This window comes from Terrapene carolina, unplaced genomic scaffold (assembly GCF_002925995.2).
Source record: "Terrapene carolina triunguis isolate 2854851 unplaced genomic scaffold, T_m_triunguis-2.0 Scaffold836, whole genome shotgun sequence".
Classification (NCBI taxonomy): Eukaryota; Metazoa; Chordata; order Testudines; family Emydidae; genus Terrapene; species Terrapene triunguis.
This window is the reverse complement of record NW_020665187.1, coordinates 2,489,960-2,502,731: the sequence shown is the minus strand read 5'-3', so window position 1 is coordinate 2,502,731 and position 12,772 is coordinate 2,489,960. Positions and strand designations below refer to the sequence as shown.

Here is a 12,772-nt window from a genome sequence, read left to right as displayed (position 1 = left end):
GTGTGGATTCCAGCATCGGTCTAGGACAGTCGTTCTCAAACTTATTTGATCGTGCCCCTGTCTTTGTGTCTATAGTAGTTTACACACATACCCCCACCTCTTGCCACACAAGTACATATACTGATTTAACAAAAATCAACATGCAACTCTCCCTAGATATTAAAAACAGTAAGGCGTTGATTCAAACAGCGCCAACGATCCATTGTAATAAGAGCAAAAGCCCCAAACTGATTGTGGTCGCTGCTTACAATTAAATGTGCACAAAGGGATTAACGCACAGAAGGCACCGACTTTATATAATGGTATGTAAGCTCAACCGAACTCCATCATCAGGCTGCACGGTGCCAGCTGGGGCCCTGAGATCTCTGGAGGAATCAGGTTTGCTAGTTATTCAGTGCTGTGGGTAAAATGTGTGCAGTAAGTTTTTTTTTTTCCCTTAAACTTCTCCACCCCCTCTTCCTCCCGATACATTCCCCTCCCCACCCCACCCCATCCCCAGTTTGAGAACGTCTGGTCTAGGAGTTTAGTGCTGTTACGACCATCGCCCTGGATACCCTATGGAGGTTTGTGGTATAAGAACGAGACAGACACATCTCTGCTGTGGTTGGCTGACTTTGTAACATTGTAGCCCACCTTGACCTTGAAACTGAGCAAGGCCTCACTTCTGAACGCCTCAACATAGGTTCTAATTGTGCTTGATCCCCACAGAGCAATGGCGACCGGAAGTAGAGGGTAGCTCCCACAGAGCAATGGCGACCGGAAGTATAGTAGAGGGTAGCCCCCACAGAGCAATGGCAGCCGGAAGTAGGATAGACGTTTATCCCCACAGAGCAATGGCAGCCGGAAGCAGGGTAGAGGCTTAGCCCTACAGAGCAATGGCTGTCCCAAGGAAACCATAGAGACTGGGGTCCAGAGGAGGCGTCGCGTACCATAGAGTGGCTCTGTGTCCGGCCCAGAGCGCCTCCCCGGCCCGCTCATTGACTCTCACCCAAGATGGCGCAGCAGGTGAACATCACGGAGCTGACGCTGCCGCAGCTCGAGGTGCTGAAGAACCAGCTGGACCAGGTCAGCCCCCCCCCCCCCCCCCCCCCCCCCCCCCCCCGCGGGGCCCCCCCCCCCCCCACCCCCCCCCCAATCCCCTCTAAGGGGCCCCGCCCCCCCCGCGGAGAGACCCCCTGCCCCGAGCCTGGGGAGCCCCATCCCATCCCTCTGCCCTGCCCCCATAGTGATGCCGGGTTCTACCCCGGCCCCATGGGCGCTGGGCTGTGCTCTTCCCCCCAGGAAGTGGAGTTCCTCTCCTCCTCCATCGCCCAGCTCAAGGTGGTGCAGACCAAGTACGTGGAAGCCAAGGACTGTCTGAATGTGCTCAACAAAAGCAATGAAGGTCAGTGCAGACCCCCTCCCTGCGCCCCAGCCCCCTTCCCACCCCGTTCCCCCCAGGCCAGTCTGGGGATGGTGCAGTCGCAGAGGGCCCCCCTTGGCGTTTGCATGCGGTTAAGCCCCCCGAGCTGCTCGTGTCCTCTAGCTTTGTGTATGTGTCTTGGCTCTAGGCCACCTGGAATGGCCTCCCTCTTCCCATGGACCAGGTCCCAAGGGGAGGGAGTTTTCACTAGTGGTTAGAGCAAACCACTGGGAACCAGGACTCCTTGATCCTGGCTCTGCCACTGACTTGCTGCGTGGCCTTGAGCAGGCCACAGTCCTGGTTGGTGCCTCAGTTTCCTTACAGGGCGTGTGTGTGTGTGTGTAATTAATTCAAGAGCTCTGAGATCTGGATGAAAGATGCTATGGAGGGACCAAGCGGCCAAGCGTTACTATTAACTTGACCCAACTGTGCAAAGCCTCTGAATGCTGATGAGCACCCCATAGTCGTGGCTTTCCCAGGCAGCTTTGGCACACACCCCCCCCCCCGCTCCCACGCTGCTGTTTGGAGGCCCCGCCCCCGTACTGTGCGGTAGGGGGTAGTGTCTGGGTAATAACAGGCATTTGTTTCTGTCTCCAGGGAAGGAGCTGCTAGTCCCGCTAACCAGCTCTGTATCCTTTACCCACCACCTCAGAGATGCTGCCGACATTGTGCTCTGGCTCCTTGCTACCCTGGCGTTTTGATTCTCACCCCAACGGGGAACGTAATCCTTCGGGCCCCAGGATGCAGCCTGCTCTGCCTTTGATGCAGCTGGCAGCTAGCAGGCTAGTGTTGAACATTTCCAGTCAGGGAACTGGAGGCTGGGAACAGTCACAGGGACGCTTTACGTCACTAGTCTAAATCCTGCCTGGATTGACGGTGACCGAAGCTGCTCCCATTGGACGGCTGTTCCAGTGACCTCTCTGTTAAATGATCTGTGCTGTTCCATGTGGCCTGCCATCCACATCCCAAACCCACACCCCAGCTGGCCCATTAGCCCCCTCCTTGCCAGAGGGGCCATGAACCAAGGAGGCTGGTAGAGCATGAGCTCCCCTCTAACTCCGTGGTAGGGCTGAGGCTTGTTGGCCAAGATGTACTGGGGGCACTTGCCCTGCTACTGCTTGGGTTGTACCTGCTCTGGGAATGAACAGGGGCTTCTAGTTCTATGCTCAGACCCTGCTGCCTCCTCTGCCAGTTTCCAGCGATACTGGGATATTGCAATGCTCTTGGCATCTCTCTGTAACCTCCTCCCATTAATCCTGGCTTGGGTTTCTCCTCTGGCCAAGCATCACCTAGGGGCTTTGGGACTGATCTGATCTTTTGATTCCTGTTGAAATTGGTTCTAGTCGTTCCCAGGGGCCTGCACAGTTCATATCTAGCAACATGGTCCAGTGGTCAGGGCACTGGCCTGTGACCTGGGTTCTATTCCCAGCTGTAGCACTGACCTGTTGTGTGACCGTGCGTGAGTCACTTCCTTTCTCTGCACCTGTTTCCCATCCCACCTTCTCTGTCTTGTCTGTTTGGACCGTGAGCTCTCCAGGACAGAGACTCACTCTCTCTCTGCATGTTTGTGCAGCACCCGGTTCAGCGGGGCCCTGAGTTTGGTCAACCCTTCAACCTGCCACCACAATATAATCTAGTAAAACACTGTATTAAACTGAAGCTGTGGGCGAATTGCACTCTCAGATCTGCCCGTGCTCAAAGGAGCTCTGTTGCTTTATAGCAGCTCAGGATCTGGCCCCTTGCAGGAGGTGTGGAGCTAAGATGCTTTGCCCAGGACCTATCACCGTAACCTTGTTGCTCTCTTATGGTTCCCCTGCTGGTCCTGTGTTTTCCCTTGACCTCCCTGGCAGATGTACGTCCCCGGGAAGCTCTCCGACGTTGGCCACGTGCTGGTAGACGTGGGGACAGGCTACTACGTAGAAAAGGTAGGAGGCACTCGTGAGCCAAGCCACCGTGAGAGCGGCATTAGACTTGGTGTGTTCCAGGGAGCGGCAGGATGTGCTTTACCTGCACATAAAATGACTTAGAGCCCTCTCTTCCCCACCCCAACCTCTGTACAAAACGCACTCACGCCTTGAGCACAGAATTCCTGCTGTACACCCAGCAGGCTCTGCCCTGGGAGTGGAGGGATGTGTCTGACAGCAGGCTAGGTAAATGGCCAGTGAGGTTAGTGCACTGCAATTCTCTGCTCGGGGATTGGGTTGCATTCCCTTAGCCAGACCTCCGTGGTCTACGCTGCAGCTGGATCTTGCAAGCTAAGCAGGTGGGTTCTTCTATGAGAAACCTTCAAAACCCAAGCAGGTATTGCAGGCAGTGGTGGTGCACTCTTCCCCTTGAAGCAGTGCCTCAGCCTGCCATCTGTCAGGGCAGATGTAAAACCAACCTGCTGACCATTAACACTCCAGTGACCCTTTCCCCAAGTGTCAGGGGGTTAGCCCTGGCCAAAGATGCATGGTTATGCATGGTCTCCTCTTGCTGCTTCAGTCGGAGATAGTGCCATCAATTTCTATCCTGTTTTGTGGGCGTTGTGATGCGCTGTTGGACAGCTGTCATGTTCCGCCTCAGAGGTGGCTGCATTTCAGTAGCAGATGAGGTGATATATAGATACACCTACAAGTAAGGCATGCTGTGAGGCTTCATTACTTAGTGCTTTGAGTTTCTCTGATGAAAGGTGCCGTAGAAAGGCTAAGCATGTTACTGCCTGAGCAGCCAAATCTTGGAGCGATTCAAGTGTTTACCCTCTGTCCTGTGCATCGCTTCATTATCACTGCACTTCAGGCAGGGGGTGAGCCGCTCCCCAGGTGCCCACCTTTCCTTAGGGTGGGCATATCATGCCACCTTTCCTCTTGCAGACAGCAGACAATGCCCGAGATTTCTTCAAAAGGAAGATCGACTTCCTGACCAAACAGATGGAGAAAATTCAGCCGGCCCTGCAGGAAAAACATGCCATGAAACAAGGTAGGGACGTGTTGGCCTTTCTCTGGCAGGCCTGGTTCTGGGGCGGTGCCCACAGCTGGCACCCGCCTATTCTTAACAGCTAGAACAGCCCCAGGCCAACTCCCTTCACTGTGTGCGTGTTCTCTCCCTTGCAGCTGTGATGGAAATGATGAGCCAGAAGATCCAGCAGCTAACGGCCATGGGGGCTTCACAGGCTGCAGCAACGAAGGCATAGCCTTTGGCATTGGTCCCCCGGGCCCCGCACGCCGTGGCTTGACTGAGGCATTTTGTTCTGTTACGAGCAGAGTCTTAAAATCACCGAGGAAGCAGCTGGGGCCGAAACCCTCCCAGCCGTCGGGAGGCATCTGCTCTTTGTGCTGGTGGCTGTTACGTGCGCGCAGTGTCTTAAATGCAAACCTGGGGGAAACGCTTCCCCTTTTGTATGTGGCAGGTGATATCAATGTGCCAGATAAATTAAAGCAGTGCTGAATGGTACGCGGCCGCCTCTGGTGAGAGCTACACGAGGGGTGGGGCTAGGACGCCTTCCAGCTGTCGGTGTGGCCCCTGTGAATCCACTGGAAGTTGTTGCCAGCTGATGTGTGGGGTGGATCTGTCTGTCTAAAGGTTCTGTCTATCACCCTACTCTGAGCCCCTTCCACATAATAGCAAAGGCCCTACTGGAATGGTGGCTCTGGCTGCACAAGGGGAGGGTGGCAGGGGATGCAGCATGGGTGGGGGAGGGTTGCCTCTTCAGGGAGACCTAGTCTCTAGTTGGCAGACCTGGGCTGGAGCACTACAGGGAAACAAGGTGGTTCTCCTCTGAGATGCAATGGGGCAGCAGCCAGCTGGTGTGGCGATCAGAGCATCTGGTGAGCACCCCAGACACAAAGCAAGTCACTGGTACCTACCAGCACCCCTACCCCTGGCTGGATTTCAAGCTGTGGGTGCGTCTCTTGTCAGATACATGTTCCTTCTGGTCCCACCCCCCAGCTTCCTCTCCAGCCACTCAGCGCTACAAGCAGGGACCCAGTTTCCTGCTAGGGGGAGGAGGAAGGGCTAATGAGGCAGCAGGGGCCAGGCCTTGATGTGATGGGTTTTTGATGGGCTGGATGTGATGTGGTTGGGGGTGGGGTAATACTGGCCAGGCTTCAAGCTGCATGTAGACCTTGAGCAGAGGGTTGCCATAGAGATTAAGCCCAAGCTGGAAGCAGGCATCTGGTCAGCATCTTATGCCACTGGCTCTTTCCCTCCAGCTGCTCAGAGGCGGGAGAGTTCCCTCCCTCTTTGTCCCCAGCTGCTCAGAGGCAGGAAGGGAGATTGGTTCACCTCTGTTGCCCCTGGATGCAGTCCTTAGCGTTAACATTTTTAAAGCTCCCCAGAGGAGAGTGTGTCCCCAAATCCCTTAGGTAATTACCAATCTCAGCCTCCATTTGTGCACAGCTCCTCTCTCCGTCAGTTCAAAGGGATTCACCCGGAACACCTTCACAACCTAAAATAATGCACCTGGCTCTAACTTAAAGCCACCTGCTGCCAGGGCTGGAGAAAGGTGGTGAACAGAGCTAGAGGGGCCAACTGTATGGTCAACCCAGCTGGACAGAGACACCCCAGCTCATGGTTCCTGCTGAGTTTCATTCCCCAAATAGACAGCCCTCCTAGCTGAAACGGAGGATTTATTTTCACAAAGCTGCCACTGGTTTCTATTCCCCTTGGCAGAAGCAGCCTGTCTGAAACTCCTGCAGGAGTTGGGGCCTCCTGAAAGCCAGGCCCCGAGGTCTTAACCCCATTCAGCAAGAGACAGCTCATGCCAAGTCACCCAGAGGGGGAAAACGCCCTGCCCCCTTCTGCCAGTCATGCCTGAGAACTCCAGGAGTTGGAGAGAAGTGACTTGCAGTGGGGGATCAAGATCCTGGGGCCTGCGTTTCACCAGGTGCTGAGTGTCCAGGATCTTTAAGGGGGGGGAGGGGTCCATCTTGAGTTGGACACTGATCACTTGTGAAAACCTCAGGCAAAGGGAAACAGCTCTTCCTCTCACCTGTAAAGGGACTGCTCCCAGTGTGTACACCAGCCAATGCCCTGGAGTAGGCGCTGGTGGGATCCCTCAGGGGACTCCCTGCCAGCCAGGTGCCTTGCATTAGGTCACCGAGGGGGCTTTCCCAGGCCAGAGGGAACACAGACAGGCTGGGGGGTTGGTTCTGAGCTTCTGTTCTGCTTCACTCTTTCACTTCCATTGCCGATTCCTTCTTTCAGTCTCCAACCGGCCCACACCCGCGGAAGGGTAAGTCCTGTCCCATGCTAGCCGACTGGGGCAGGTCCACAAAAAGCTGCCAGCTAGGAGGGAGGGGGGACAAGAGGCTCTTAGAAGGGACAAAGAACCTTTGATTAATTCATGTGATTTTTCCCCCACCCCCATTATCCGTATTAGCACAATACCTGGGGCCCCCCACTCAGAGCAGGACCCCAAATATGGAACCACAGTGCCATTTCCTTCCCAATGAGCCCGAGCCACACAGAATCTACACCCCCAAAACAGCAGAATTTTATTCTACACACGAGGCACCTCCTCATCCACAATCCAGCTTTTAACGTCACTCCCCAGGAGAGGATGCCCTCCCCTGCACCTAGACGCTGGCTTCCCTAGGATGGGCGGTTGCCTTGTTGAGTATTATGGCTTCTACCTTAAACATCCCCCCACCCCCAACCCTGGTCCCCGCCCCCCACCTTATGTACATCTGTAAGCTCTGTCCCCTGTGAGTCTTTTGAGGTCTGCTTTCCAAGGGTTTGACCACAGCGTTGATACCGTGGATGGCCACGGGCGACCCGCACCGATCTAGTGGATGGCCATGTGACCCCATAGACAGCCACGTGACTTGCCAACGCTAAGTGCTTGTTGAGATCATGGAAGGTCACATGACGGGCCACGGGCATGCTCAACATCCGTCGATACAGCAGAGGGCCCTGCTCAGCACATCAATACCGTGGACAGCCACGTTCGGCGATGCTGGGGCTGGTCACGTGACAGGCATAGCCATGCTTTGCAGGCAGCAACGCTGCGGCCAGCCACGTGCCGAACCCCACTGAGCGCATCTTGATGCCGTGCATGGTCATGTGACAGGCACGGCCCCGCTCCACGCCCGTCGCTCAGCGCACGAAAAGGGGCTTGTGGACCCTCTTGTGCCGGTTGAGCGTGGCGCTCTTAGCAAAGCTCTCCCCGCATTCCACGCAGATGTAGGGCTCGTGCCCGTGGGCTTCGGCCCGGTGGCGCTCCAGCTCGGCACTCTCGCGAAAGGCCTGGCTGCACTCGGGGCAGGGCTGGCTCTGGCGGGCGGCGTGGAGCCGCTGGTGCTTGAGGAGGTTGGTGCTCTGGGTGAAGCCGCGGCCGCACTCAGCGCAGCGGTGGGGGCGGGCGCCCGAGTGGGTACGCTGGTGCTTGATGAGGTTCTTGCTCTGGGTGAAGCTCTTGCCGCACTCCCCGCACTGGTAGGGCTTCTCGCCGGTGTGGATGCGCTGGTGCTGGATGAGGTTGGAGCTCCAGCTGAAGCTCTTGCCACAGTCGCCGCAGCGGTAGGGCTTCTCGCCGGTGTGGGTGCGCCGGTGCTGCACCAGGTGCGAGTTCTGGCTGAAGCTTTTGCCGCACTCGCTGCAGGTGCTGGGCCGCTCGCCAGTGTGAGTCCGCTGGTGCCGCAGCAGCTTCGACCAGTGGCTGAAGCTCTTGCCGCACTCGTTACAGATGAAGGGCCGTTGCCGGCCAGCGGCACCGCGGTGCCGCACCACCATCCCCCCCTCTTCCTCCTGCCCGCCAGCCAACTCCACCAACTCGCTGCCATAGTCAGGGGGCGGCCCTGCCGGGCTCTCCGGCCCCCGGGCTTTGCCGCTGTTCCCGTCGGCTCTCTGGGAAGCCTTCTTCTTGGGCTTCTTGGCCAGCGGGCTATGGGGGATGACGGTCTGGATGATCTCGTGCTGAAGCTCCTCCTCGCTCTCGCTCACGATGCCGTCGTCAGCTGGAAAGCAAAGGGGAGCCGGGGTTGGCACAAACGCACAGCCCTGGGGCTCCGTCTGGAAGCCAGGGCTGAGCGCTGCAGAGCAGTCCAAGGGATCGGAGGTCCCGTTGCCATTAAAATTCACAGCAACCGGGTATTTGGATTCTCCAGGCAGCTTCGAAAGTCTCCCCCATAGTCCTCAGGGTGGGAGAGACGGCAGTTCTCATTTCAAACCCCGCCCCTCCCAGGAGAGGCCCCAAGCTTCCCCTCAGCCCCACTCCCTCATGAGCTAGGCTGAGGTGACAAGAGTGACCCACAGACCCCATGAGAACTGGATGGGGAAGCCTTCGGCTGGAGGTGTATTTACGGCCCAGGACCTATGAGACATGGGAGCCTTCCCTTCCCCCCCCCTTCCGGGACACTGTATGGAAGAGAAGGGGCGGGGGGGGGGGGGGGGGGGAGGAGGAGAAGCCCAGCTGCCTTGCACCCTGGAGTACACAGGGATCCCCTCTTCAGCCAGCGGCACAGCCGAACTCCCACCCATAGCAGGTGGGATGGGGCACTCGCCAGAGAGAGATCTGCACAAAGCGATGCCAAGCTTTGCCACATGCAGGGAGGACAGGAGGAGGAGAGATCCCAAGGGGAGGGCACGGAGGGATGGGGGTAGGACACCCTTTGGACGCTAGCAGTTTAATGGAGGAATTAAAGCCACCCAAGGGACCCGGGGTTCACCCTGAAGGTGGCTCCTTGAGGCACCAGCCTGCTGAGGACCCTGCCCTCAGTAACCCCCAGGCACCCTCTTCCCTTCAAATCAAAGCCACTTGGTAAGTGAAACAGCAGGTCGCTCTGAGGGGAGGGGCCTCCCCGGAGTCTCACTGAATTGGCAGGGAGCCATGAGTGACACCTGCATCCATGTGGGAAGAACGGCCCAGCCTAGGACTTGGCAGACCCAGGGGGTTCGAGTCCTTGCTCTGCCACAGCCTTCCTGTGTGGTGACCCTGGGCCTCAGTTCCCCCTCTGAACAATGGGGATGCCCAGCCCTGCCTCAGAGGGATGTGTGAGGATAACTCCAGTGACAACTGGAAGGTGCTTAGATACAATGCGAATGGGGCCAGACAAGTACCACCCATAACACGAGGAGCGCTAGGCTAGGACAGATGGAACTAAGAGTCCCCTTCACCCCGTGGGTCTCAGCTCCCTCCACCCACACTTCACCGATCGGTGGCTCCTGGCTTCGCGTCCGTCCTCACCTATGTAGACTCGTCTAACGATATCAGGGTCATCAGAGTCATGGAGCTCCACCACGCACGGCTCTTCTTGCTCCATTTGGGGGGGGGAAGGAGAAGTGAGGAGTCAGGAATCCTGCTAATGGGAGAGAGAAGAGAACACAGCCTATTAACTCTCTGCCCCAGGCAGCGTCACCCTACAGAGCCCGTTCCCCACACATGCAGCCATTGAATCTGACACGAGATGGGTTAAGCAGTAAGGCCAGGAGGGACCACTGTGATCTCACAGCCTGATCTCCTGCAGAGCACAGGCCAGAGAAACTCAGCTAGCGAGTCCTGCCCTGAGCCCGACCAGCAGGTGAGTTAGAGGACACCTGAGTCTTGATTTAGAGAGACCAACTGATGGAGACACCCCCATCCCTGATGAAGCTGATCCAGGAGCTCACTACCCTCCCATATTGAAAATCTGCATCCTATTTCGACTTTGCCTTGCCGCCATCAGATTGCTGTGAATGGGAGGTGGGCACTGACCAGCTGAGGCACTTCTTAGCCATCAGGTTTCCTGGAAAAATCTGGCCCTAAGTGACTTTGCCCAAGGTCAGTGGCAAAGCAGGGAACTGAGCCCAGATCTCCAGGCTACTGTCCTGACCACTGGGCCATCCTTCCTCCCTTAGAAGGGCTACGATTGAACCCCAGTGCAAATCCAGCTCTTCCAAGAGCTTCTCCTGAGAGCTCAGGTTAATGCTTCATAGAACTGCTTCAGCAGAAGTCTAGGAAACATCCAACCCTTCGGGAAGGAGCCCGGGCAAAGCATATCACATGGGCTAGTGAGACACAGACTAACCGCACCGTGGGCTAGCTCAGCTCCCGTTTAGGCACCACCATTTTCAGAGCTCAGGAGCGCTCTTGAAAAACCCAGTCTCGCTTTTGCGTGCTGAGCCCCCGAAAACCCAGCCCTGTGTGTCTAGTTCTCAGTGCTGCACCATCCCTGTTCTAAGACGCAGGCATTGCTAGCCACAGGTAGAGCGCCTCCGCCCAAGCAATCTAGGTGCCAAGGCTGCAATTGCTCCCCAGAGCTGCCTAGGGGATTCACACACCCCAATTGCCATTTGTTTTAGCCCAGCCTGACACTCCCCTTCGGGCCCTGCCAGGGTTCCTCTAACAGGCATGTGCTGTAAAGGGGGCACGGACATCTCTGCACCGTTACCTGCACTCCGAGATGTGTGGGTCGGGGTTTCCTATGCAGGCAGCACCTTGGCAATCCAAAGGCTATTTTTCCAGCTTGCCCCTGCAGCCCCCCTCTCTCTGCACAGTGTTGCTGTGGCTGGATACACTTGAAGACCTAATGGAGAAAGCAAAGCAAGTAAGAACTCTTATTACCTGGTCATCGGCAGTACAGCAGCTTACATCCTTATCACACCCCTCTGGGGTAGGGAAGCATTAGTCTCATTGCAACTGGGGCCTAGGGAGATAATACTTAGCTCTTATATAGCTCAATGGGCTTTGCAAACGAGGTCACACCGTCCTTAGCCCCATTTTACAGATGGGAAAACTGAGGCATGTAGCAGCTAAGTGACTGGCCTGAGGGGGTCAGACAGGAAGTCTGTGGCAGAGCAAGGAACTGAACCCCGGTCTCTGGAGACCCAGGCTAGTGCGCTAGCCACCCTTCCTCTCCTAGTCATCTACACGAGGTGAGTCAGGAGGGACTGCACTGAAGTCTCTAGAGATACAGCAGCAGAAAACGGGGGGGGGGGAGAATCCAGCCCAGAGTTTTCACTCCCTGCTCCTAAGAACTGAAGTCAACATCTTCCACAAAGCAGCTACTGATTTTGACGGGCCTTGGTCTTTGGGAGTCCAGCTTGAGGTCTCCCTGCTCTGTTCCAGGGGGTAGGAGAATATTCTGACGAGGCTTTTTTTTAGTAAGGTTAGATCTAGTCACTTCTCTTTGGAACACAAGACTGGAAGGAACCTCCTGAGTCACAGAGGCCAGTCCCTTGATACGGCAGGCAGCCCAGTCATACAATACTGTTCATAAATGTATCAAGCTCCAGCTTTAAGCTAGTTACGGTGTTAGCCTCCCGCTAGGAGTCATGGAGGGGCAATTCCAGAACCTCCCTCCTCTGACAGTTAGAAACCTTCTTCGGATCTCCAGCCAGAAGTTATTCCTGGCTAGTTTCTCCCCATTTGTTGTTGTACCAACACAAGTTGTCTTTTAAACTGAAGATTCAACCTGGAAAAAAAGGAAATCCCACTAATGTACGGCCATTCTTATGTTCTAACGCATCCGGGGAGAGGGAGGGGGGACAAAATAATCCGAAACACAGTCTCTAGGGCAGGGACCATCCCTGTTTGTACAGCGCCTAGCGCAATGCGGTCCTGATTTGTGACTAGAGCGCCTAGGTTCTACTGTGATACCAATATTAAGTTCTTACAAGGGAAGTGGTATGTGGGGGTGGATCAGTCCTTCAGGAAATGGGGCCTGTTTTCAGAGCTTTTAAAAAAAAATTATTAAAAAAGTAGAAAAAATTCTTACAAAGTCACAATTTTTGTTTTAAACAGAACTAATGCTTTAGTTTTCTGTTGTTCTGGTTTGCACTGCTGGCGTGTCCAGAGAGCCCTCCTCCCCAACTGAGATCACGTCTCCCTATGCTCCGCCGGCCTGTTCCTTTGTACTGTAAGGGAATGCCTTAAGGCTGAAATATACCTGTTCCTGGCAGCTTTATGGTTACAATTTCAGCTGGGAGGTGGTGGGGACAATCTTGGTAAAGAGCAATGTCACTTGGGACAGATCTGCTGGGTTTGAGGGAGGAAAGGAGCCTGGTTTAACCAAAGGCTCACCCGGAGTGTCGCAACTGCCGACAGTTGTGCACCCAACGGAACAATTTCTTCCCCTCCGGTAACTGATGGCAAAGTTCGTAAAGGAGAACAGAGCGGCGGTGAATCACCCCCCCGGCAGGCAGGTCCCAGCTGACGTTAGCCACCCACTGCTCTCAAACTCAGGGGGCGGGGGCCACGAGTCCCATCGGTGCTCAGGGGTCAGGCTGGGGAGCGGGCCAGGCAGCCATGGATCACCCCCCCATCACTCTTCCCCTCCCCCCCAGCTGCCCGGATCAGGGCCCCCCCATTACCCCCCCTCCAGCTGGCCAGATCTCGCCCCCCCGAAGGGCCAGGATCAGGAACCCCCCCCATTACCCCCCAGCTGCCCGGATCTCGCCCCCCCCAATCACCCC

General features: G+C 56.1%; 1 protein-coding gene and 1 pseudogene across 1 annotated transcript; one reads left to right on the top strand and one right to left on the bottom strand.

Annotated features, from left to right (window-relative positions):
• Positions 1-971: 971 nt before the first annotated feature.
• PFDN5 (prefoldin subunit 5) lies at positions 972-4,834 on the top strand. Its single transcript, XM_026660691.1, has 6 exons — positions 972-1,065; positions 1,282-1,384; positions 2,000-2,031; positions 3,253-3,327; positions 4,255-4,360; positions 4,495-4,834. Exons 1-6 carry the CDS (start codon positions 994-996, stop codon positions 4,572-4,574), a joined length of 468 nt encoding a protein of 155 aa, XP_026516476.1. The 5' UTR covers positions 972-993; the 3' UTR covers positions 4,575-4,834.
• Positions 4,835-6,865: 2,031 nt separating this feature from the next.
• LOC112111649 overlaps positions 6,866-12,772 on the bottom strand; it is a 36,912-nt pseudogene continuing 31,005 nt past the window's right edge.

Excerpts from the sequence above, each read along its gene's own strand:
- PFDN5 (XM_026660691.1), top strand. The coding sequence starts at position 994 with ATGGCGCAGCAGGTGAACATCACGGAGCTGACGCTGCCGCAGCTCGAG. Across the intron at positions 2,032-3,252 it reads TAGTCCCGCTAACCAGCTCT|ATGTACGTCCCCGGGAAGCT; the intron begins GTATCCTTTACC and ends CCTCCCTGGCAG. Across the intron at positions 4,361-4,494 it reads AAAACATGCCATGAAACAAG|CTGTGATGGAAATGATGAGC; the intron begins GTAGGGACGTGT and ends TCTCCCTTGCAG.